The 22627-nt window shown below is 55.9% G+C and overlaps 1 protein-coding gene across 13 annotated transcripts in view; it reads left to right on the top strand.

Annotated features, from left to right (window-relative positions):
• The window catches only part of ARHGEF2 (Rho/Rac guanine nucleotide exchange factor 2), a 28462-nt gene extending 16425 nt beyond the window's left edge, over positions 1–12037 (top strand). For 11 of the 13 annotated variants that reach the window (XM_040452663.1, XM_040452668.1, XM_040452672.1 and 8 more), the window contains 15 exons: positions 453–703; positions 856–981; positions 1381–1498; positions 1687–1935; positions 3961–4037; positions 4592–4761; positions 6357–6424; positions 7633–7830; positions 8140–8259; positions 8369–8436; positions 8575–8610; positions 8818–8868; positions 9004–9447; positions 9688–9871; positions 10881–12037. In XM_040452663.1, coding sequence (XP_040308597.1) covers positions 453–703; positions 856–981; positions 1381–1498; positions 1687–1935; positions 3961–4037; positions 4592–4761; positions 6357–6424; positions 7633–7830; positions 8140–8259; positions 8369–8436; positions 8575–8610; positions 8818–8868; positions 9004–9447; positions 9688–9871; positions 10881–10954 — 2234 coding nt within the window. In that variant the 3' untranslated portion in view covers positions 10955–12037. The remainder of the gene's footprint in view (positions 1–452; positions 704–855; positions 982–1380; positions 1499–1686; positions 1936–3960; positions 4038–4591; positions 4762–6356; positions 6425–7632; positions 7831–8139; positions 8260–8368; positions 8437–8574; positions 8611–8817; positions 8869–9003; positions 9448–9687; positions 9872–10880) is intronic. The other 2 variants (XM_040452664.1, XM_040452670.1) reach the window with 1 other exon arrangement.
• The last annotated feature ends 10590 nt before the right edge of the window (positions 12038–22627 follow it).

Genomic DNA, 22627 nt, shown 5'->3' on the forward strand with positions numbered 1-22627 from the left:
GCCAGTCCCCCTGACCCTGCTAACCCACTGCCCCCCCCAGACCCTGCCAGCCCCCCCAACCCTGCTAGCCCACCAGCCCCCCAGACCTTGGCCTCCAGCCCACAAGTTGCCGTTATGCCTCCACCTCTTGGGCTATTGGTGTCCCAGGTCCTGTCTTTACCCCATCCTTCTCCACCTTGACTCCCTGCCTGTTCCACGCGGGGCATCACACTGGGGGCTGTGGGAAACCTGGACGTGACAGGGCACGTGCTTCTTGGCCTCCAGCAGCTTACAGCTTGAGGTAGCAAAGCAGAAAGCCACAAGATGAGTAGAAAATCCTGAGTCCATAACGGTGCAGAATGGCAACCTGGAAGAGACCTTAAAAACCTCACATGAGCCCCGAGGCCCCCAGCCTAGGCCGTATCAACTGTGGCCACGCTAAGGTAGAGTCCACATGACCTGTGTCCCCACAGAGCTCATCCAGACTGAGCTGCACCACGTGCGGACGCTGAAGATCATGACGCGCCTCTTCCGCACGGGGATGCTGGAAGAGCTGCAGCTGGAGCCCGGAGTGGTCCAGGGCCTGTTCCCTTGCGTGGACGAGCTCAGTGACATCCACACACGCTTCCTGGGCCAGCTGTTGGAGCGTCGGCGCCAAGCCCTGTGCCCCGGCAGCACCAGGAACTTCGTCATCCACCGCCTGGGGGACCTGCTCATCAGCCAGGTGAGAAGGGGCGGGGCCCATACGCAGAGGTGTGATCGGACTCTCAGATTCTGGGGGGGTGGAGCCAGGAGAGCTGGAGAGGCCCGCGGGCGTCCGGGGCGGGGCTTACGTGGGGGGGCGGGGCTCATTGCTGACCCAGCCCCGCCCTCCAGTTCTCAGGTGCCAGCGCAGAGCAGATGCGGAAGACCTACTCCGAGTTCTGCAGCCGCCACACCAAGGCCTTAAAGCTCTATAAGGAGCTGTATGCTCGGGACAAACGCTTCCAGCAGTTCATTCGGGTGAGCAGACCTCTCCAGGACCTGCGTGCAGGGCCTGCAGGCCCTTTCCTGGGGGGCATCGTGTGCTTTCCCAGCCCCGTGGAGCCTGTCCACCATAAGCCCTCATGGTGGTAGAGCAAATGCCCAACGTGGGGCTCGAACTCACGGCCCCGAGATCAGGAGTCACACGCCCCACTGACTGAGCCGGCTGGGCTCCCCTAGAGCAAGTGCTTTCCGCTGCTTTGGTTGGTCCTTGTAGGAAATCCGTGGCGTGTGGTCCCCGTTTTCCAGGTGCAGCCCCCTAAGCCAGCGGAGGGAAACGGCCCAGTTAGGGCCCGCACCACAGCTCAGGCTCCAAATCCAGTGTTCTTTCTCCCCTTCTCCCCACTCCGGCCCTGAGCTCTGCCCATGCCCTTGTAGAAGGTGACGCGTTCGGCCGTGCTGAAGCGGCATGGGGTGCAGGAGTGCGTCCTGCTGGTGACCCAGCGCATCACCAAGTACCCGGTGCTCATCAATCGGATCCTCCAGCACTCCCACGGTGAGGGAGTGGGCCCGGGGAGGGGCGTGTGGGGAGTCTGTCGGTTGAGAAAAGGCTCCGTGACCAGGGAAAGGGCGGGATCAGATGCAGAGCCCCTGGCAACGTCCGAAGACGGGGTCAGGACACCGTGGGACCTGGGGCCGGACTGAAGCGGACTGGCCGTCCCTCATGCCAACCCTGGGCACCAGGGACTGAGGAGGAGCGCCAGGACCTGAGCACAGCACTGGGGCTGGTGAAGGAGCTGCTATCCAATGTGGACCAGGACGTGCACGAGCTGGAGAAGGGAGCCCGCCTACAGGAGATCTATCACCGTATGGACCCCCGGGCCCAGACCCCCGTGCCTGGCAAGGGCCCGTTTGGCCGAGAGGAGCTTCTGAGGCGCAGGCTCATCCATGATGGTTGCTTGCTCTGGAAGACGGCGACGGGCCGCTTCAAAGGTCAGTGGTCAGCGCGGCAGGCCAGGCAAGAGCCTGGAGCCAGATATACATAGAGAGAAGCATCCAGCCCCTAGGATCTCTCTCTGCAGCCCTACGTCTGGGGGGCCCCGTGGGAGGGAAAATGTGGTCTCTGTGGCAGCCAAAGTCCGAGTTCTGTATTTAACTTCACGGACCGCACAGGGGCTTCCTGGTCAGGATTTACCCCTTTCTTTGGTCCTTGCCTGCCCAGAGAGCCAGCAGTCTTGGTGGGAAAGACGGAGCAACTGTAGGACCAGGGGCGGCTGGTGGGGCTGCAGAATGGGCGGGGGCTTTGGGAGCACAGGCAGGGAAGGCACAGAGCAGGGAGCAGAGCCCAGTGAGGGACAGGCGGGAGGGGGAAGACACAAGAGAGCGGGGGGGGGGGGGGGGGGGGGGCCGTCCCAGCCTCTCTTCCCAGACCGCACAGGCCAAGCCTTTCCTGCCTAAAGCAAGGCAGAGAGAGTAGCAGGCCCCGGCTTTGGGGGTGAGGAATGAGGGAACCTGCTCCCTGGGCCTGAGTCTGTGTCTCATGTCATGAAGTCCCCACTGCACAGGCTGGGGGGCCGCGGTGCCTACCGCGCCTGTCTTCATCCCTTTTCCCTCTTTTCCATCCCTCCCACGCAGCAGCTAAGAATATAAACCGTGGGGGTTAAAAATAGCAAGGCTGGAGAGCTTTATTTCTGAAGCATTTAGCAAAAGCCCTCCCCTCTGTGTGCCCACAGTTTAGTAAGATCTCCAAGGGCGAAGGGTGAGCGTGTGTTTTTTTGACTGTGACATCTGAGTTCCGGAGACGTGACCTTTTGTTTCCCCGTCATTGCTAAAGTCTAGGACTCAGGATCTGAGTGGCTGGAAGGTGGGACAGAGAAGGACAAAGAAGGAGGCCTCTGGGGCGGAGGGAGATGGGATTATTCAGCTGTGGGAGAGGTGGATGTGACGTCCTCCTGCGCCCTGCCCCTCGAGCACTGGGAATGTGCCAGGCAGGGGGATTTGAGGTCAGATAGCCTAAAAACCCTTATGTCGGTTGCTAGGCATAGAATTTAAATGTATGTACTTTTTTAACTTTTATTTGTTTTGAGAGAGAGAGAGCAGGGAAGGGGCAGAGAGAGAGAGAATCCCAGGCAGGCTCCGCACTGACAGTATGGAACCAGATACGCGGGGCTCGAACTCACGCATAGCAAGATCATGACCTGAGCCGAGATCAAGAATCAGACACTCGACCGACTGAGCCACCCAGGTGCCCCAAGGCGTGGAGTTTAAAGGCTGAAAAAGGGTGGCCCGTCCTGCTCTGGGGATGCTTTTTGCCCTCCCCCCAAACTCTGGACTCTTTCACCCAGAAAATACACATCTGTGTTGTATTAACACGTAAAATTGCTTTTGCGACTTCAGAAGGTTTGCAGAACCCCTTAAAGACCAGCAGCAGGCATCCTGGGGTCTGTCATCCCTGGGTTAAGAAACCAGCATCAGTTTCCTTCAGAGGCACTGGTGACCCCCTGTAGTCTTCCCTAGCCGGGAGGCTGTTTGATCTGCTGGCACGTGCCTCTTCTCCCCTGGCGTTTCTTTTTTCTTTTTTTTATTTTAACGTTTTATTTATTTTTGCAAGACAGAGAGAGAGAGAGACAGAGCATGAGCAGGGGAGGGGCAGAGAGAGAAGGAGACACAGAACTCGAAGCAGGCTCCTGGCTCTGAGCTGTCAGCGCAGAGCCCGATGCGGGGCTCGAACTCCTGAACCGCGAGATCATGACCTGAGCCGAAGTCAGATACTTAACTGACTGAACCACCCAGGCGTCCCTCCCCTGGCATTTCTGAGGTGTAAGAATGGGCGGGTGGGAGGCCGCAAAGGTAAGAGGAAGCAACCGGAAGGAACAGAGGCAGGAGCCCTGAGTGGACACGTTGGGCCTGGTTCCTGAGAAGGAGGCAAGCGGCCGCCTGGGCCTCTGAGGCTGGCCGCTCTCCCACCTCTCCCCTGCCTCTGAGGCTGGCCGCTCTCCCACCTCTCCCCCTGCCCAGATGTGCTAATGCTGCTGATGACAGACGTACTGGTGTTCCTCCAGGAGAAGGACCAGAAATACATCTTCCCTGCCCTGGTGAGAACTTCCTCCTTCCCCTTCCTCAGCACAGACTAGTGCTATGGGTTCTTCTTCCTTTTCTATGCGACCCGGAAAGAACCCGAGAATCTTCCGGAGTCAAATGGCTATTACTGTAACCATTACTGTAATATCTCATAAGGCATAAAAACAGCTAACGTGTATGGTCACTGCGTGCAGGCTCTTTTACACTGTCGGGAGGTCCATTATTAATCCCCTTGTTGCAGATGGGGAAAGTAAGCCTTTAAGGTGTTTTTTTATGTGTTTCTTCTCTTAAGTTTATTTATTTATTAGTAATCTCTGCACCCAGCATGGGCAGGGCTTGGACCCACAACCCTGAGATCAAGAGTAGCTCACTCTTCTGACTGAGCCATCCGGGCCCCCAATAAACATTAAAGTTAACTAACTTGTCAGAAGTCATGTGCGCTCCTAAAGTCCCCTCTGGCTGCACCACAGCTTTGTGCCCTGTACTGCAGGCTGGCCCCTCAATCCTTTGGCTATTCCGGAAAGATTGAAGACCGAGATACCCTTATTTGCCCCTTTCTGACTGGCAGGACAAGCCCTCGGTGGTATCACTGCAGAATTTGATTGTACGGGACATCGCCAACCAGGAGAAAGGGATGTTTCTGATCAGCGCGGCACCCCCTGAGATGTATGAGGTCCACACAGCATCCCGGGATGACCGCAGCACCTGGATCCGAGTCATTCAGCAGAGCGTGCGCGTGTGAGTGTGTGCACGTCCGCGGGAAACGTGCAGCCGAAGGACCTGGGCCACGGCGCACCCTCCCTGGGGGAAAGAACCCGGGGTTGAGAGGTGGAGGCACAGGCTGGGGGGAGAAACACGATGGCCCAAAGTCAGAATGGTCACCCGTGTTCACGTATCCTGTACAGTTGTATTTTCTATTAAGACAACCTGGAACACCTTGCAGCAACGTGAGCTGACAAAGCACCACTTGGAGCTGAAGCTGTGACTTAACCCTGACCCCTAACCCCTGAGCCCTGACCCTGGACGCTAACCGCTGCCCCTAAACTGAACCCAGACCCGAAACCCCGATGATGAGCGGACCCTACCCAACCCCCATCCCCTAACTCTAACCCTGACCATACCCCAACCCCCAGCCCCTAGCCCTAACCCCTGACCCCTACCCCAACCACTAACCCCTAACCCTAACTCCTAACCCCTACCCCAGTCACTAACCCCGAACCCTAACCCCTAACCGCAACCCCAATGCCTAACCCCTAATTCTAACCCTAACCCCAAACCCTAACTGCTAACCGCAACCCCTAACCCCTCACCCTTAACCCTAACGCCTAACCCTACGGTGGCCTGTCTGATGGCCCACAGTACAGTTTAAGCTGCATGAACACCCTGGTCTGTAGGCAGTGAATTGTTACTTGGATTGGATTGCATTTTATTTTTATTTTCTAAAACTGAATGAAAAAGGGAATGAAACCATTGATCCTGGAGGTAAGAGGAGTAAGTCTAATGCACGCACCTCGTACGGGCCAGGCAAGAAGGAAATTGCTTGGTGTGCTACCTCAGCCAACCTCCAGCTTCCATTAGACACACGTTAGAGTTGATGTCCTCAGCAGTGCCGTGTCTTTTATGAGGACAAAAAACAAAACGCATGTAAAATTTCAGAATGGATCCTTGAAGATGATGCCAAAAGATAAACCCAATAAGGATATTTGTAAATTTTTTTTGCTTTTAGAACCGGATTTTCTTTACTTTGTAATATATAACCTTTTGTTTACTTCGGCAATTTAGACTTTTGAACAAATTTTTCAAAAACGTGCAAAAGTAGGACATTGCCTGTTCTGGGAAAAGTGCAAAACACCTGAGCCATTGACAGTAGATCCCTGGGGGCCTCTTTATTAACAGCATTCGTATTTGTAGTTGTGAAAATTAGAATTAATGTTGCTTTTTGTAATCGATTTATTGAGCTTTTGCCTTGTTCAAAGCACTGTTACGTTATCTCATTTAATTCTATCAAAAAACCTGTGAAGAAGATATACCCATTTTTCAGAGGAGAAACGGAGAGATTACCACCTGGTAAATAGTGGGACCAGGATCTGGGCCCAGTTTGCTTAACGCCAAAGCCTGTGTTTGCCCGTGCTCATGGCGCTCCCCTGCAGGTGGCCTGTGGAGAGGTAACACACACACCAGTACAGACAGATGATGGGTGTTAAGAAAAGCAGGGGGTCAGGAGTGACTAAAGCCAGGGCCTGGGGCTGGTGACTCTTACCGGAGAAGCAGAGAGCATGGAAAGGCGGCCGATTCCTGATCCCTCAACCCCACCCGACCTGTTACCCCTCTAGATGCCCATCCAGAGAGGACTTCCCACTGATTGAGACAGAGGATGAGGCCTACCTACGTCGAATCAAGAGTAAGTCCATCCACAGAGCTCGTTAAGTAATTACCATACATCCACACGACGGAATACGATGGAACTATTTAAAAAGGGACGTGGCTCTTGAGGGCTGAGGTAGATCCGTAACCAGACTGTCTCGTTAAGTAAGAGGGCAAGGTTTAAAACCACGCCAAGCGTCTGCCACCACGGGTGTAAAAATGATGGGGAAAGGAGTGCGTCGCGTGCCCCGTGTGTGCACCTAGTACACTCAGAACGGTATTCTTACTGTGTGGCCGATGAAGGGGAACCAGGAAGACCAGGGTTGAGACATTAAGTTACATTTTTTACTTTTATCGGTTGGACTGCGAACTGTTCTACAAAAAGACCGACAAAAATCAGTTTCCTAAACAAGGTAGAAGGTGATTTCTCTCCGGTCCAGAGGTGGGAAGTGCCGGGTAGTCAGTACAGCTGTGCTGTCTGTCTTTACCCAGCGATCCCTTGTCTCCCTGTCCAAAGTGGCTACTCCAGCTCCCGCTGGTACATGTACATCCCAGCTAGCAGGAAGGTGGAAAGGAACAGGGAGAGGTTTCTGTTTTAAGATTAAAAAAAAAAAAAAAAAGAGTTTATGTATTTATTTTTGAGAGCGTGAGTTCAAGCACGAGTGGGGGAGGGGCAGAGAGAAAATCCCAAGCAGGCTCCACGCTGTCAGCGCAGAGCCTGACACAGGGCTCGAACTCATGGGATCGTGAGATCATGACCTGAGCTGAAACCAAGAGACGCTTAACTGACTGAGCCGCCCAGGTGCCTCTATTTTATTTTTCAATGTTAGTTTATTTTTGATCATTTATTTTTGACGGAGGGGGATGGGAGGGGGACGGAAGGGGGAGGAGCAGAGAGAGAGGGAGACACAGAATCGGAAGCAGGTGCCAGGCTCCGAGCTGTCGGCACAGAGCCTGATGCAGGGCTTGAACTCATGGATTGCGAGATCATGAGCTGAAGTTGGACACGTAACTGACTGAGCCACGCAGGCGCTGCGTGGAGCCTACTTTAGAAAACAATAAGTGAATGTATTACTTTTCCCTGAAGAAGTGGCTTCTTTTTTTTTTTTTTTTTTTTTTGCATAAATGCCAAAAATTCAGAATTAAGTCCTACCACTGAGCCCAGGCCTGGCCTCTGAGCCCTCGGGCAGCCTTTCCGCTGCTGGCTCCCAGGCCTCCGTGTGCTCATCCGTCCCTCGTCCACAGCGGAGCTGCGACAGAAAGACCGGGCGCTGGTAGAGCTGCTACAAGAGAAGGTTGGGCTGTTCGCCGAGATGACCCATTTCCAGGTGGAAGATGATGGTGGCGGGGTGACCCTGCCCACCCTGCCCAGGGGCCTTTTCCGCTCCGAGTCCCTGGAGTGCCCTCGCGGGGAGCGGCTGCTGCAGGACGCCATCCGTGAGGGTGAGGGGGCCCCCCCACGTGACCTCACAGAGCGTGGGCACACAGACAAGGGGAAGCCCCATGGGAGTGCCCGCTGGTGCCCGGTGCGGGAAGGAGGCCTGGTCCTTGCTGAAGTAACCTCTGCCTCGTGGGTGGTGGTACGATGGAGCCCACCTGTGCAGGGGGCTCCCCCAGATGCCTGAACGTTGCCGGTGCCGTGGGAGGAGGGTGCCCCCTACCACTACCTCCGCCCCCCCTCCCCCCCCCCCGCCGCCCCGCCCCTACCAAAGGTTCCACGGCTCCTGTCCTCACGTCCTCCCTTCCCTGTAGTGGAGGGCCTGAAGGACCTCCTGGTGGGGCCCGGCGTGGAGCTGCTCCTCACGCCCCGGGAACCAGCCTTGCCCTTGGACCCGGACAGCGGCGGGAGCACGAGTCCTGGGGTCACCGCCAGTGAGTGCGGGCTGGGGCCGCGGTGGGGTGGGGGTGGGGGGGCGGTAGGAGGGGCCAAACTGCAGGGCCCTGAAGTCGGAGCTCAGCCTGCCCTTTTCCATCTTTGCAGATGGTGAGGCCAGAACCTTCAATGGCTCGATTGAGCTCTGCAGAGCTGACTCCGACTCCAGCCAGAAGGTGGGTCCGCAGGAGGTGCCGGAACTGGCAGAGGGTGGGAAGGGGGCGGCCGGGCTGTCGGCCCCTGACACAGAGCTGTCAGGGACACGCTCCAGGGACCTGGTGCCTATGAGTGCCCATCCTTGCCTGTCTCTGCAGGATCGGAACGGAAATCAGCTGAGGGCTCCCCAGGAGGTGAGAGGGATGTGAGGAGGTATGGCGGACTGGAGGGAGGGTGTCGTGTCTGAGAAACTGGAGCCCAGCTCAGAGTGGTGTCGGGGAGAGGCTACATCGGAAAGTGTCCAAAGGTTGACTGTCCCCAAACCCACATTTAGTCGCCTTCTGGGCAGCTCTCCCACCCTGAAGCTTGGGCCCTGTCCCCACCCTCTTCTCTGTCCTCAGGAAGCGTTACAGCGATTGGTCAATCTCTATGGACTTCTGCACGGTCTCCAGGTCGGTGGGGGCAGGGAGGAGCCGGACGCGGGGTGGGGCAGGGGTGGGGGCCCGTCAACCTGGCCTAGGCACGCTCCCCTTCCCCTCTCCCCCCACCGGGTTCCCCTACACCTGACTGTCCCCGTGCGCCCCCAGGCGGCTGTGGCCCAGCAGGACACCTTGATGGAAGCCCGCTTCCCCGAGGGCCCCGAGCGGCGGGAGAAGCTGACCCGAGCCAACTCCCGCGACGGGGAGCTCGGCCGCAGCGGGCCGGCCCCCGCGGCCCCCGACAAGCAGGCCACCGAGCTGGCCCTGCTGCAGCGTCAGCACGCGCTGCTGCAGGAGGAGCTGCGGCGCTGCCGGCGGCTGGGCGAGGAGCGCGCCACCGAGGCGGGCAGCCTGGAGGCCCGGCTCCGCGAGAGCGAGCAGGCCCGGGCCCTGCTGGAGCGCGAGGCCGAGGAGGCGCGCAGGCAGCTGGCCGCCTTGGGCCATAGCGAGCCCCCTCCGGCCGAGGCCCCCTGGGCCCGCAGGCCCCTGGACCCTCGGCGCCGGAGCCTCCCGGCCGGAGACGCCCTCTACCTGAGTTTCACGCCCCCGCAGGTAAGGAGGCCCTGAGCCAACCGGGGACTCGAGCCCGAAGGCGACCGGCCGCGGCCAGAAGCACTGGGCGCCGGCTGGGGGGCCGGGACGGGCCGTCTGGGCGGCTGGGATAGGCAGTGGGGCACAGAACTGGGCAACTGGGGGGCTGGGACGGGCGGTCAGGGGCACAAGGCGCTCAGCGGTGCTGCCCTGGCTGAGCTCATTCCTCGGCCTGCTGCCTTTCCTGCCGGCCCGTCACAGCCCAGCCGAGGCCACGACCGCCTGGATTTGTCTGTGACCATTCGCTCTATCCATCGACCCTTTGAGGACCGAGAGAGGCAGGAGCTGGGCAGCCCCGAGGAACGGCTGCAGGACAGCAGTGACCCCGACACGGGCAGCGAGGAGGAGGGGGGCAGCCGCCTGTCCCCTCCCCATAGTCCGCGAGGTGAGGCGCAGAAAGGAAGTGGGGTGCCGCCCTTGGCTGTGTGTCCTGGGGACATTTGAGGTGACCCCTAGTTAACCTCCCAGGGCTATGGTGACTCCTGGGAGGGGCACAGAGGACACACCTGCAGCCTCTTTTGATGGTGAGCGGGTGGCGGAGCTCTAGGAAGCACATGTAGGAGCCTCTGTCTCCTCCAGTGAGTGTGATCTCAGCCTCTTCAAGTAGAAATAGGTTTCTAAGAAAAAAAAAAAAATTCTCTAAGACCTTCCAAGTTCTCATAGTTTGTTCAGGAAACACAAAATAACCAAAAGCTAGTGTGCCTTTATGTAACCATCTTAAAATATTTTGTATCTTATTTGTTTATTTGTTTTTAGTTTTATTTGTTTTGAGAGTGAGAGAGATGTGGGCTGGAGGGGCGGGGGGGGGGGGGGGACCCCAAGCAGGCTCTGCATTGTCAGCACAGAGCCTGATGTGGGGCTTGAACCCACAAACTGTGAGATCACGACCTGAGCCAAAACCAAGAGTCAGATGCTTAACTGAACCCCCTGCCCCCGGAACCCCATTTAAGATTTTATTTTTAAATGATCTCTGCACCCAGCGTGGGGCCACTTGAACTCACACCCCTGAGATCGAGTCCCATGCTCCACTACTCAGCCAGCCAGGCGCCCTTATTTGTTTATCTTATTTTATTTTTAATTTTAGAGAGACAGAGGACAAGCAGGGGAGGAGCAGAGAGAGAGGGAGAGAGAGGGTCCCAAGCCGGCTCCACGCTGTCATTGGCAGAGGCCAATGTGGGGCAAAAGCTAGTCGGATGCTCAACCGACTGAGCCACCCAGGCGCCCCAGAATATTTTGTATTTTATTGGCCAAGCCGTATCCTCCTATCCTCAGGAAGGGAAGCAGCACACAGGTGTGGGAACATTACTTTGCTGACATGGGGCGGCGTCAGTGTAGGGGTGCAGCTGCTCGCAGAGCGGGTGCCCTCTCACTAACGCTGCCCCATCCCCCTTTAGACTTCACCCGAATGCAGGACATCCCGGAAGAGACAGAGACTCGCGACGGGGAGCCTGTGGCTTCAGAGAGCTAAGGGGGCCCCTCCCCCGTCCTGTGCCCCCATGAAGAACACACCGAGGGAGGCAAACTCTGGGGACTCCAATCCGCCAATGATGAGGGAACATTAGAACTGCTGATTGTCCTTGCCAGCTCTTGGGCTCCTTGGACACCTGGGGCCGCTTAGGAAGCTGGAGGAATTGGGCCGCAGTGCCCCCTGGTGGCATCCAGAAGCTACACCACAGATGCCAGTTTTTCATGCCTTCTTCCCTCTACTTTAGGAAAATTTATTTATTTATTGTTTATTAGTGACGCAGGGAGTGGGGAGATTTAGAGCACCAGGGACATGGGAACCAAGCCATAGGGATCAGGGGGCCTTGTCCTGTAACACTACTGGGGTTTATTCAGGCTTAACCGTGCCGCTGCTGGGTTCTAACCCTGACGCCCCTCCTGGGCAACACCGTCTGTGAGGAGGGGCTGCACCGCAGGACCCTGCTGACCCCCCCCCCCCCCCCCCCGCCAAGAGGGGCTGTGGGCAGGGCCACGCCCCTCTCCCTCCCCCTCAGCCTCGCACTGCTCTCTCCCTTGTCCATCCTCCCCGGGAGCCCCAGGGAGACCGCCTGGCTTCTGGAGCTGATGGAGGAGGGGCTGAGGTGGCCCTAACGGCTTTGTTGGGGGGTGAGGGGAAAACCCACGGGACCAGAATGTTTTTTTGTTGTCGTTGTTTCTTTTTTGTACCAAAGCCAACTGCACGTGTTTTCTATTTTTAAGAGATGATTTTAGGCAATTAGAAACCACAGCCTTCTATCTCCGATTATCAGAAGAGCTTGAGGGGTGGGGGGACCATATCCTCATCTACAGTAATGGGGGACCTATTCTGACCTCTTCTCCGGCCGTTTGGGAAAAATGTTCTAGGGTGAGTTGGGAAATCTCCGTGAAGCCTGACCTCATCCCCACCTCAGCAACGGGGACTGAAACCTCAGTGTGAATTTTGGGGATTTTTCAGTGGACCCCCAGTGCCCACCAGCCCCAGCCATTTTCTGCCAATTTGATTGTTAAAAAAAGAAAAAAGAAAAAAAAAGATAAAGCAGGGAAAATTAAAGACCTGGAACCCCACAAAGTGCTGTCTCTAGGTGTCTTCTGCCCCCCTCTTCCCCTGCCCCGGGGCACTGCTGGGGGTGGGGGGAGGGGCAGGCACCAGCTCCTTCCCCCCCAACCCCCGAAGGGGCCTTTCCTCTCACAGGAAGCGGGCGTCTCACTGAAGACAGGCCACTGACAGGAGAAGCTGCCCCAGCCCGTTTTGTCATCGTGGATGTCCCCAAGCAGCAGGGTGGGGTGAGGGGCACTTGGGTTCTGGTGAAGCACCTGCCCTCCCCCCCCCCGCCCCCTTTGTGTGTCCTGCTCAGAAATGATGTCAGCCTGTTGCCCCCACGCCTCCCTTCCGGACACAGTTCCTGGTCGGCCTGTCCCTAGAGTCACTGTGCCCCAGTTCTGTGTTGTGTCACAGCCCCCGCGTGACCTCTTCCAGAGGCAGCGAGAGATTACGTCGGTTTCAGTTCTCGGTTTCGGTTAATTTTACTTCCTGTTTCTGGTCAGTACCTGGGGTGGTGGTGGGGAGGAGGGAGGGCGGCCGGTAGCCACGCGCTGGTGCGCACGCTCACTGGTACTCACAGGCACAAGCACTCGTGGTGCCCTGGCTGGCACAGCGGAAGGCCTCCGCTGAAGACAGGAACTGAAATCAGCTGGGGGGCCGGCTTGGGGCCGCACCTCCGTCCTGGACGTCTGGCCCACGGCATCTGGCCTTTGGCAGGTGCTGTCTCCGCTGTTCTGGGACCTGAGGTGGGCAGGTGCCCAAGGGAAGGTTGCCCGGCCCTCCACTTCCCCCCTGAGCACCGGCTTCTAGTGTGCTGCCTCCCTGGCTGGGGGCTGGGTCCCAAACCTGTTAGGGACCAGCGTTGGGGTGTGTGTGTGGGTGGGGGGGGGTGGTAATAGTGCTCAGGACAAGAGAGGGCAGTGCGGGCTCCTCCAATGTCACACAGCCAGTGAGGGATGCCGGTCAGGGGGAAGGGGAGACCTGGAGCCCCAGAGCCCAGGGTGGACGTGGGGAAGCCCATGGCTCATGAGGACAGCACTGGTGTATTCCCAGCAGCACTGGCCCTCTGCCACCTCTTGGCCCTGAGACCTGATGTCCACCCCTCTCCGACCTGGCTGCTCCCGTCGAGGAGTCTTGCAGCTTTCCGGGTTCTGCCCGCGGTGCCCTCCCTAAGCCCTTCTTCTGGAACAAACACAGTCAGCGTCTGTCCTCCCCACGGCAGGTTCAAAGCTCTCTGGCCGCTTACCGCAGGGAGCCAGGGCCCAGCTTCTCACCAGCGCCTGCCTTCCACTGCATGGACTGCCCAGCTGGCGAGCGGGCCCTCCTCACTGCCCCTCCCCTGCCTTTCCCACCTCTGTCCTCTCCAAGGTTAGATGCACATGGTCCCTCATCTCCGACTTGGGCCTGTTTCACTCAGTATTTACCAGGGCACCTGGGCGGTGCAGTCGGCTTACCGCCCAGCTTTGGCTCAGGTCATGATCTCGTGGTTCCTGGGTTCAGGCCCCGCGTCCGGCTCTGTACTGATGGCTCAGAGCCTGGAACCTATTTTAGATTCTGTGTCTCCCCCCTCTTTGCACCCCTCCTCCATTCGCATTCTTTCTCTCTCTCTTAAAAACAACCATTAAAAGAAAAAGAATTCGGCAAGGTGCATGCTCTCTAAAAAAAAAAACAAAACCAAAACTAAAGAGAATAATAAACTCAGTATTTACCTCCAGGACCCATTAGCACAGATGCCCCCTGGGAGCCAATATCCCAGCAAAGCCATCAGAGGAGCTGCAGGGGTGGCGAGAGGGGAGGATTTTCCATCCTGAATTGACTGGGAACAGGATTCCTATCCTGACAGACGTGAACCAGTTTAAACATCAAAAGGAGGAAACTAAACATCAAGCAGCTAATTAAATGTCATTAACATGGTTTAATGTCCTGCTGTCGCTCTGGGTCCTTGGGAGACCAGAGTGCTCTCCCGTATCACTGCTGGGTCTCCGTGGATATGGAAACCAGGGGCCAATCCTTCACTCAGTTCTTTTTTTTTTTTTTTCCAATCTCTCTCTATTTTTCTGTTGCTCTATACTCACCATGGAGCTTGAACTCACGACCCTGAGATCAAGAGTCCTGGGCTCTTCCAACTGAGCCAGCCAGGCAGCTCTCTCAGTTCTTCATGTAAAACTTCCATTTCACTCCAGGGCATGTAAACATCATCCCAAACGAGCCATCCCTGGCCGTGGGTCCCTGTCTCCCTGCTGCCACCTGTTCCTTCTTTTCCTCCTCTTCCTTCTCTCTGATTCCATTTTACATGAAGCATAAGAACAATAGCCAACACACGGCTTCAGGCACCGTTGAATCCTCAACACCCCACTTTACAGATGAGAAAACCAGTAGAGACAAGTCACTTACCGAGGTCCCTCCGCTGGTTAGCGTCAGAGCTAGGATGTGATTCTGGGTGCTTTGATCCTCTGAGCTGCACACTTGGGACAGGAGGGAGGGACACCCTCATGAGCCTCCGACTCTGGCTCCCATTTCTCTGGACGTACCTGCAGCCCCCTCTTCTCCCAATCCCTCCGCCCTCTCTCTCCTCCCTATGCCCCACCCACGTCCTTGCCTTCTCCCCACTTCTCCCTCCAAATCCTGGTTTAAGGATGGACACACAGGGTGTTTACACTTGGGCCTGGGCTGATGCCAGAGACCAGCAGGACTCACTCAGGGCATCCCCCTGCCCAAGGACTCCGCTTTCTCAGCTGAGGTCTGCAGGCCCCAGGTTTCTCTGGGCACCACTGGGATGCTGTACGGTGGAGATGGCCAGGGGGAGGGCACTTTTGGCTCTGGCACCAGAGAGCAAGGGTACACCCTATTTGGGGTGAGGCTAGGGGTGTCGGGGAGGGCAGACAGAGGGAAACAGGTGCTGGTGTGTTGACCTCTGACCCCTTAGTCTAGGACCCTTAGGAATTTCCCTGAGAATGCTCACAAAAGGCAGAAACGGGGCAACTGAACCAGAGGTGGAAGCGTCCAGACAGTCGTGGATGATACAGGTTATTCTCCAACCTTCCTCCTTCTCCTTGTCCTACCCATACCTCCAGGTGAGCAAAGACCTAAGCTCCCCCACGTGACCCCACATTCCACCACACCCAGAAGAGATCAGAGACTCCCAGAGGGTGCCGCAGCCCACGCCAGCTCTCCCTAGGGTGCAGGGTTCTGCCCCTGGCAGAGCCCAGAAAAGGAGGGTAGGGTGTTCAGCACCCTTCCCCCAGGTGTCCCTTTGTCCAAGTTGGTGGCCATGGTAGAAGGACCTCTCTCCTGGCAGAGTGCTCTCCACCCACCACCTGCCTGCGGTCTTTAGGGCCCCCAGTTCCAGCCGGCCCGGGCCCTAGGGTCACAGCCTTGCTCACAGATCCCTGAAGGCATCTGCCAGGGCCCATCAGGCTCCTGCCTCAGGACGGCACAGGGTTCAGGCAGCCGTTGCCGTGTGGTGACAGGGAAGACAGGGGTATGGATGGCATAGACAGATGCTATCCCAGAGCGCCAGGTCAGACGTCACCAGCACTCCATGAGAGTGTCCAGGTGGTTGGGGAAGCGGCAGAGGAAGAAAGAGGCCTCCAGGGTAGGGACACAGTGGGCCACGCCCCTGCCACTCTGCCGTTGCCCAGCGACAGCAGCAGCAGGTGGTAGCCAGGGGACCCGGGGACCACGAAAGCCAGCACCCCCGGCCAGTACCTGCCGTGGCAGTGCAACAGACAGACGGGTGCCCCACACCTCACCCTCGGCCCCAAAACAGTCGTGGGCACCGTCACCGGGACGGCCGCCATCCACACCGCCAGGGTGGCCATGCAGAGCCAGAAAAGCGAGAGGCGGGTGCCTGGTCCGGCAGCCACGGCCACCATGCGCCGGGGGTGATGGGGACGCTGGCGCAGACGTGGAGGACAGTGGCCTCCGGGGCCATCTTGCAGAGGGCACTTCGGGCCGGCGGAAGTCCAGGGCGGACTCAGGTGCCCAGAAGGGAAAAGTGAGGGCGGCCCCAGGCCTGCCAGGGCCAAGTTGAAGACAAAAGTGTCGGAAGGGGGCCGGGGGCTCGCCAGGCACAGCTCCCAGCACCCACAGCACCACCAGGTTTCCCTGCAAGCCGACCGCCCCCACAGACCCATGGGTCGGGCCGACCGTGACCCTCAGGGCTAGGAACTGGCCTCGGAGCAGCGGGGCCGAGCTGCTGGGGTGCAGGCGCCTCCCTCAGGGCCTGAGCGGCCGCGAGCCACGCCCCCGCCACGCCCCCCGCCACGCCCCCGCCGGGGAAGGGGGAAGGGACAGGCTGCGCCCCACCCTCCGCCGGTCTTGGAGGGGCCACCGGATGGGAGCGCCGGTCGCCCGCCCGCCGGGGCAGGTGCGCGGGCCGATGTGCACCTGTGAGCGGTAAGGGCTCTACCGGGTAGAGAGGAGGGGGGACAAGGGGGAGTCAGCCACTGGGGAGGGCAGACCCAAGCCTCCGCGCAGGGCGAGGGCCTGGGGTACCCCGTCTGAGGGATGACAGGAGCCAAACTTGGAGCCCCCTCCTTTCCTGACCTGGCGCGGGGACCCCCTTCTCTGCAGAAAGTGCTGTCTTGGGCCTGGGGGCAGGGGTGGGGTGGGCACGAGGGCACGGAATCCGGATGGTTCTGGAGTTCCAGGTCTGCTCCTCACTGGCTGTGTGACTTGGGTAAGTTACTTCACTCTCCTGAGCCTCCGTTTTCTTGTTAGCATTTTCAGACAGAAGGTTCTGCTCCACAGGACTGGCGTGATTCAACGAGATAAAGCATGTCAGGAAGCACTTTGTAGGTTGCTCTTTGTGTGAATGATTATTATTTCAAAGGAAAATCTGAGGTGTTCTGCTGGAAAGGAGCGGGGTACAGCACAGCTATCTGTTGTCACCATGCCCAGGGAAGAGCGCCAACTAAAACACGGGTCGGAATTCATTGCAGCAAGTGACCTTGAGGCTAAGGGCTGGGAGAGAAAGTGGGGGAGTCACAGCTTCCTGTTCATCGCCCCCTCCCGGAGCACAGCCTGTGGGGACCTGAGTGGCCCGCCCTCAGTGCTGCTCCTGAGTCTGAGGCTGTCCTGCCAGCCTGTCACCCCCTGCCTTTTCACCCTTTCCTGCTCTAGTCTGTGGAGTCAGAGGCCAGCGGGACCCCCACCCCCTCCTCCAATCCCCGAGCCCATGTCAGAGACGCATGGGTCCTGAGATACACCCACACCCACACCTCATCCTGTCTCCCCATGATCTCAGTCCTAACTGGTAAAAATGCCTCACTGGGTCTTCCCCTTTTGCGCCCATACCCGTATCCTTTGCAAAATGTGCTGTGATGGGGAAAAAGAGAAGGTGGGAGGTGGGTAGATAAGAGAGGGCTTTCTTTCAGGCGTTCCAAAACATTCAACACCTTCCTGCCCTCTGCCAGCTAATTAAGATGCTTGAACTCCAATTCCCTTGGAGTGCTGGGGAGGAGAAGAGCCCTTCTGGAACACCAATCAGCAGTGGGTGTGATGAACCTCCAGGAGAGACCCAGACTGGGTGCCAGCATGTTTGGGTCATTCAGCAAGGGGTGGGTATGGAGTGGGTGGCAGAAGGGACAGACTGAGCCCAAGTTCAGGTGAGCCCCACAGGCCACCTGCTGGCCTTAGGGACTGTTCCTGGGTGTCGCTGTGCCAGTCCCTCTCTGTGTCAGGGCCATGGTTTTTTTTGTTTGTTTGTTTTTAATTTTTTTTTAATGTTTATTTATTTTTGAGACAGAGAGAGACACAGCATGAGCAGGGAAGGGGCAGAGAGAGAGGGAGACACAGAATCTGAAGCAGGCTCCAGGCTCTGAGCTGTCAGCACAGAGCCCGACGCGGGGCTCGAACTCACGGACCGCGAGACCGTGACCTGAGCTGAAGTCGGACGCCCAACTGACTGAGCCACCCAGGCGCCCAGGGCCATGTTTATTCTTCCAGCCACCCAGCGGCACGATGACTGGCCGTGAACTGGTCAGTGCATTGGACTTCTTTTTCTCTTTGATGGAGAACAGAAGTGGGTCACAATTCCAGGGTTCTGCTACCCATTTTTATTTATTTTTTTTTTAATTTTTTTTTCAACGTTTATTTATTTTTGGGACAGAGAGAGACAGAGCATGAACGGGGGAGGGGCAGAGAGAGAGGGAGACACAGAATCGGAAACAGGCTCCAGGCTCTGAGCCATCAGGCCAGAGCCCGACGCGGGGCTCGAACTCACGGACCGCGAGATCGTGACCTGGCTGAAGTCGGACGCTTAACCGACTGCGCCACCCAGGCGCCCCTCTGCTACCCATTTTTAAAAATATTTTTGTTATTTTTAAGATTTTATTTCTTTTTGAGAGAGAGACTGTGAGAACAGGGGAGGGACAGAGAGAGGGAGACCGAGGATCCCAAGCGGGCTCCACGCCGTCAGCACAGAGCCCCACGTGGGGTTCAAACTCATGAACCGCGAGATCATGACCTGAACCGAAGTCTGAGGCTTAACCGACTGAGCCACCCAGGCGTCCCTGAAATATCTGGTCCTCTGATCGTTTGTCCTTTATTCATTTCTAATCTGAGTCCTTTCCTTGTTCTGACACTAGCAGCACCCGTGGTCACAAAGAGAGGTGATGCCACCAGCTGGCTCATCTAAGAACTTCACTTTGGATCCTTTTTTTATTTTGTTAGTTCATGTGTTCATTCATTCATTCATTCACTGTCCACAGCATTTCTTGAACCCTTATTATGTGTCAGGCCCTGTGCTAGAGGCAGGGGAGACAAAAAAAAAAAAAAAAAAAAAAAAGAAATATATGGTCTTCTCATATAGTTTCTGAGATGGTTGGGATCGCTAAGATCATCTAATTCAACTTCTCTTTTAGTAAGGAGAGAAAGTCGGTTAAGCATCCGACTCTTGATCTCGGCTTAGGTCCTGATCTCACCGTTCCTGAGTCTGAGCCCTGAGTCAGGCTCTGCGCTGACAGAGGCCTGCTTGGGATTCTCTCTCCCTTTCTCTTCCCTTCCCCGCTCTCACTCTCTCTCTCTCTCAAAATAAATAAACATTAATTGTTTTTTAATGTTTACTTAGTTTTGAGAGAGAGAGAGACACACACACAGAGTGTGAGTGGGTGAGGGGCAGAGAGAGGGAGACACAGAATCCGAATCAGGCTCCGGGCTCTGAGCTGTCAGCACAGAGCCCGATGCGAGGCTCGAACTCACAAACCGCGAGATCCTGACCTGAGTCGAAGTCGGACGCTCAACCGACTGAGCCACCAGGTACCTCACAAAATAAATAAACATTTAAAAAACAGTAAGGAGAGAAAGTGAGTTGCCCAAGGCCACCAGAGAAGTCGTGGCAGAGTCAGGACGTGAGATGAAAGTCTCTTGACTTGTAGAATCTAGCACTCTCCAAGACATCACGAAACCCTTTAGGCATTTCTTCCCCCCTATAATCTCTACCCCCTTCTGCAGGGCCCCAAGCGCCAGGCCCTGCCCTTTGGGACACTCCTAGTCTTCAAGGGAGACAGCACCAGGATGTGGATGGATGCACAATAGCCAACTCCTCTCCAGACGGTCTTTGTACACAACCGCCAGGAGACGGGAGGACCCGGATCCCATGAAAGGATTTCGTTATTCCTCGCGTTCCTATTATCCTCTGAAACCAGGCTTTACCAGCCGGTTTTCTATCTCAGTTGGAGTGCCAGGACGTGCAGTGGTAGAAGGACTTCTAGGGACTGGGCCTGCCCCTCAGTTACCAGCTTTAGCCCACACGTCTCTCCAGCCCCACACCCCTGCGCGTGCACTCCCAAATCTTGGTAAAGGGGAACGGGAGGCAGGAGGGACAGGACAGAACTACTCCCCACCGCCCAGGCCCCCAGAGCAGGAGAAGGGAGCTTTGCATTTGCACTTGTGGTAGAGACAGATGTTCCAGATGCTCCGGGGATGACAGATGGTAGGAGCAGGACACCTGACCCTAATCCAGACCCCCCCCTCACGTCACCCCCCGCCAACCATCTTGCCACACCTCCCCCCACGTCTGCAGAGACTCACTGCAGTTTCAGTAAGGGGCACGGGAAGCTTCAAGGTTGGTGGGCAAGTTCCAGATCAATCTCTCTCTCTCAACTTTATGTTTGGGAATAGTCTTAGACTTACAGAAAAATTGCAAAGGCAGAGATAGAGATCTGTCTTTCATTGTCCACATTAAAATGAAACTGGCAGAGCATCAAAAATAAAAATAAAAATCTTAGGGATAAATTTGACTAAAGACGTGCAATCCTGGTACACTGAAAACTACGAAATGCTGCCATGAGAAATTTAAGAAGACCTAAATAGGGGTGTCTGGCTGGCTCAGTTGGTAGAGCAGTTGACTCTTGATCATGAGTCATGAGTTTGAGCCCCACTTTGGGTGCAGAGATTACTTAAGGAAAAGGAAGTAAGGAAGGAAGGAAGGAAGGCAGGCCTAAATAAATGGAGCGGTATAAATGAGTTCATGTGCTGCAAGACTCAACGAGATATCACTTCTCCTTATAATTGGTATGTAGATTTAATGCAATTCTAATAAAAACTCTAGCAGGCCTTTTTAAAAATAGAAATTGACAAGCAGATTCTGAAATTCATATGGAAACACAAAGAGCCAAACGATTTTGTAGAATCGCCAAAACAGTTTTGCAAAAAGGTAAAGTTGGTCTACTCAAACTATAGCAACAGTAGTCAAGACGGTGTGGTACCAGCAAAAGGACAAACATCAGTGCAGCAGAACCGAGAGTCCTGAAATAGACCCACGCGCTTATGGCCAGTTGGATTTTGACAAAGGTGCAAAGAAAAGTCATTGAAGAATGCACAGTCTTTTCAACAAATGGTTATGTAACAGTTGAATATCCACATTAAAAAAAAGAGTGTGCACAAGAGACCTCCAATCCCTACCTCACACCATGCACGAAAATGAACTCAGAGGATCATAGATCCAAATGTAAAACCTAAAACCCCAAAACTTCTACCAGCAAACAAAGGAGAAAATTTGTGGCCTTAGGTCGGGCAAAGATTTCTAAGATACATCAAAAACATAATCTACAAAAGCAAAAACTGATAAATTGGACTTCATCGAAATTAAGAACTTCTGCTCTTTGAGAAACACTGTGAAGAAAATGAAAAGACAAGCCACAGACTGAAAGAAAACATTTGCAGACCAGAGATCTGATAAAGGATGTATCTAGAATACCTAAAGAGCTCTTGGGGCTAAGCCCGGGTGGCTTAGTAGGTTAAGCGGCTGACTTTGGCTCAGGTCGTGATCTCATGGTTTGTGCTGTCAGCACAGAGCCTGCTTCAGGTCCCTGTCCCCATTTCTCTCTGCCTCTCCCCTTCCCCCCTTTCTCTCACAGACAAAAAAATAAACATTAAAAAATTTCAATAGTAAGAAAACAACTTTATTTTTCAAATGGGCAAAGGATTTGAGCAGACACTTCATCAAAGATGATGTGGGGATACCAAAGCGGCACTGAGAAGATGCTGGACAGCATCGGCCATTAGGGAAATGCAAACTCAAACCACGATGAGCTATAACGCATCCCTCGGAGGATGTCTAAGATGAAAAACTGCCCACAGCAAGTGCTAGCAAGGAAGTGGCGGGAACGTAAAATGATATAATCACTTCGCAAAACAACTCAAGGGTTTCTTGGGGCGTCTGGGTGGCTCAGTTGGTTCAGCGTCCCACTTCGACTCGGGTCACGATCTTGTGGTTCGTGAGTTCGAGGCCAAACCAAGTCGGTGTTTTCTTAAAAAGTTAAACATATGCTTCATATGTCCTAGGCATCCCGCTCCCAGGCACTTACGCTGAGAAATCAGGGTATCCGTTCACATGAAGACTTGTACACCAACGTTCACAGACACTTCATTTGACGTAGCTTCACGCGGACAACAAGTCACATGGATGAGCTGCTTATGCATCAGGTGAATGGGAAGCCAATAGTGGTAAGTTCGTACAGTGGGGTGCCAGCCAACACCGAAGCAGGGTGCGTCCTTGTGCGCAAGGACAGCACGGAGGAAAGAGTCCTGGTGGCCTCCAGGCCGGGGCTGCGGTCCCTCCCCGGCATCTCCACTGTTCGCTCAGCACCACTGCCCCGTCCACCCCGCCGCCAGGTCCTGCCCGCGCAGCCTCCAGGCTTTGCAGTGTGTTGTTCCTCCTCACGGTGCAGACTCCACTTGCTCTGGGCGAGGCTCGCCCTCGCGTCGTGTCCCCCCTGGGCTGCCCAGGGGCTCTGATTACCTGCACCCCCCTCTCAGATCCGCCCCATGGGTCACTCCCTTCCTCCGGGGTTTTCCGCAGGCCTCCTTTACTGCAAAGAACAGAGACTGCCCTGAGCTGCCTCCCGTGATGAAACACGTTCAAGGGGAAGGATGATGTCGGTTAGGCCAGGATGCTTGAAAACCCTCACCCTTGCCCCACCCGTCCTCACCTCCGCTTTCCTTCCTTTGCTGCAGCAGGCAGCACAGAAGAGTAGAGCCAGGGGCGCCCAGCGGGCTCAGGGTACAGCATGCGGCACTTAACCTCAGGGTAGTGAGTTCGAGCCCCGTGCTCCTCGTGGAGCCCAGTTAAAATTAAAAAGAAAGAGTAGGGAATGGATCTCAGTTAAAAAA

The sequence above is a fragment of the Herpailurus yagouaroundi genome, unplaced genomic scaffold (assembly GCF_014898765.1).
Source record: "Herpailurus yagouaroundi ecotype Mexico unplaced genomic scaffold, PumYag 207, whole genome shotgun sequence".
Classification (NCBI taxonomy): Eukaryota; Metazoa; Chordata; class Mammalia; order Carnivora; family Felidae; genus Herpailurus; species Herpailurus yagouaroundi.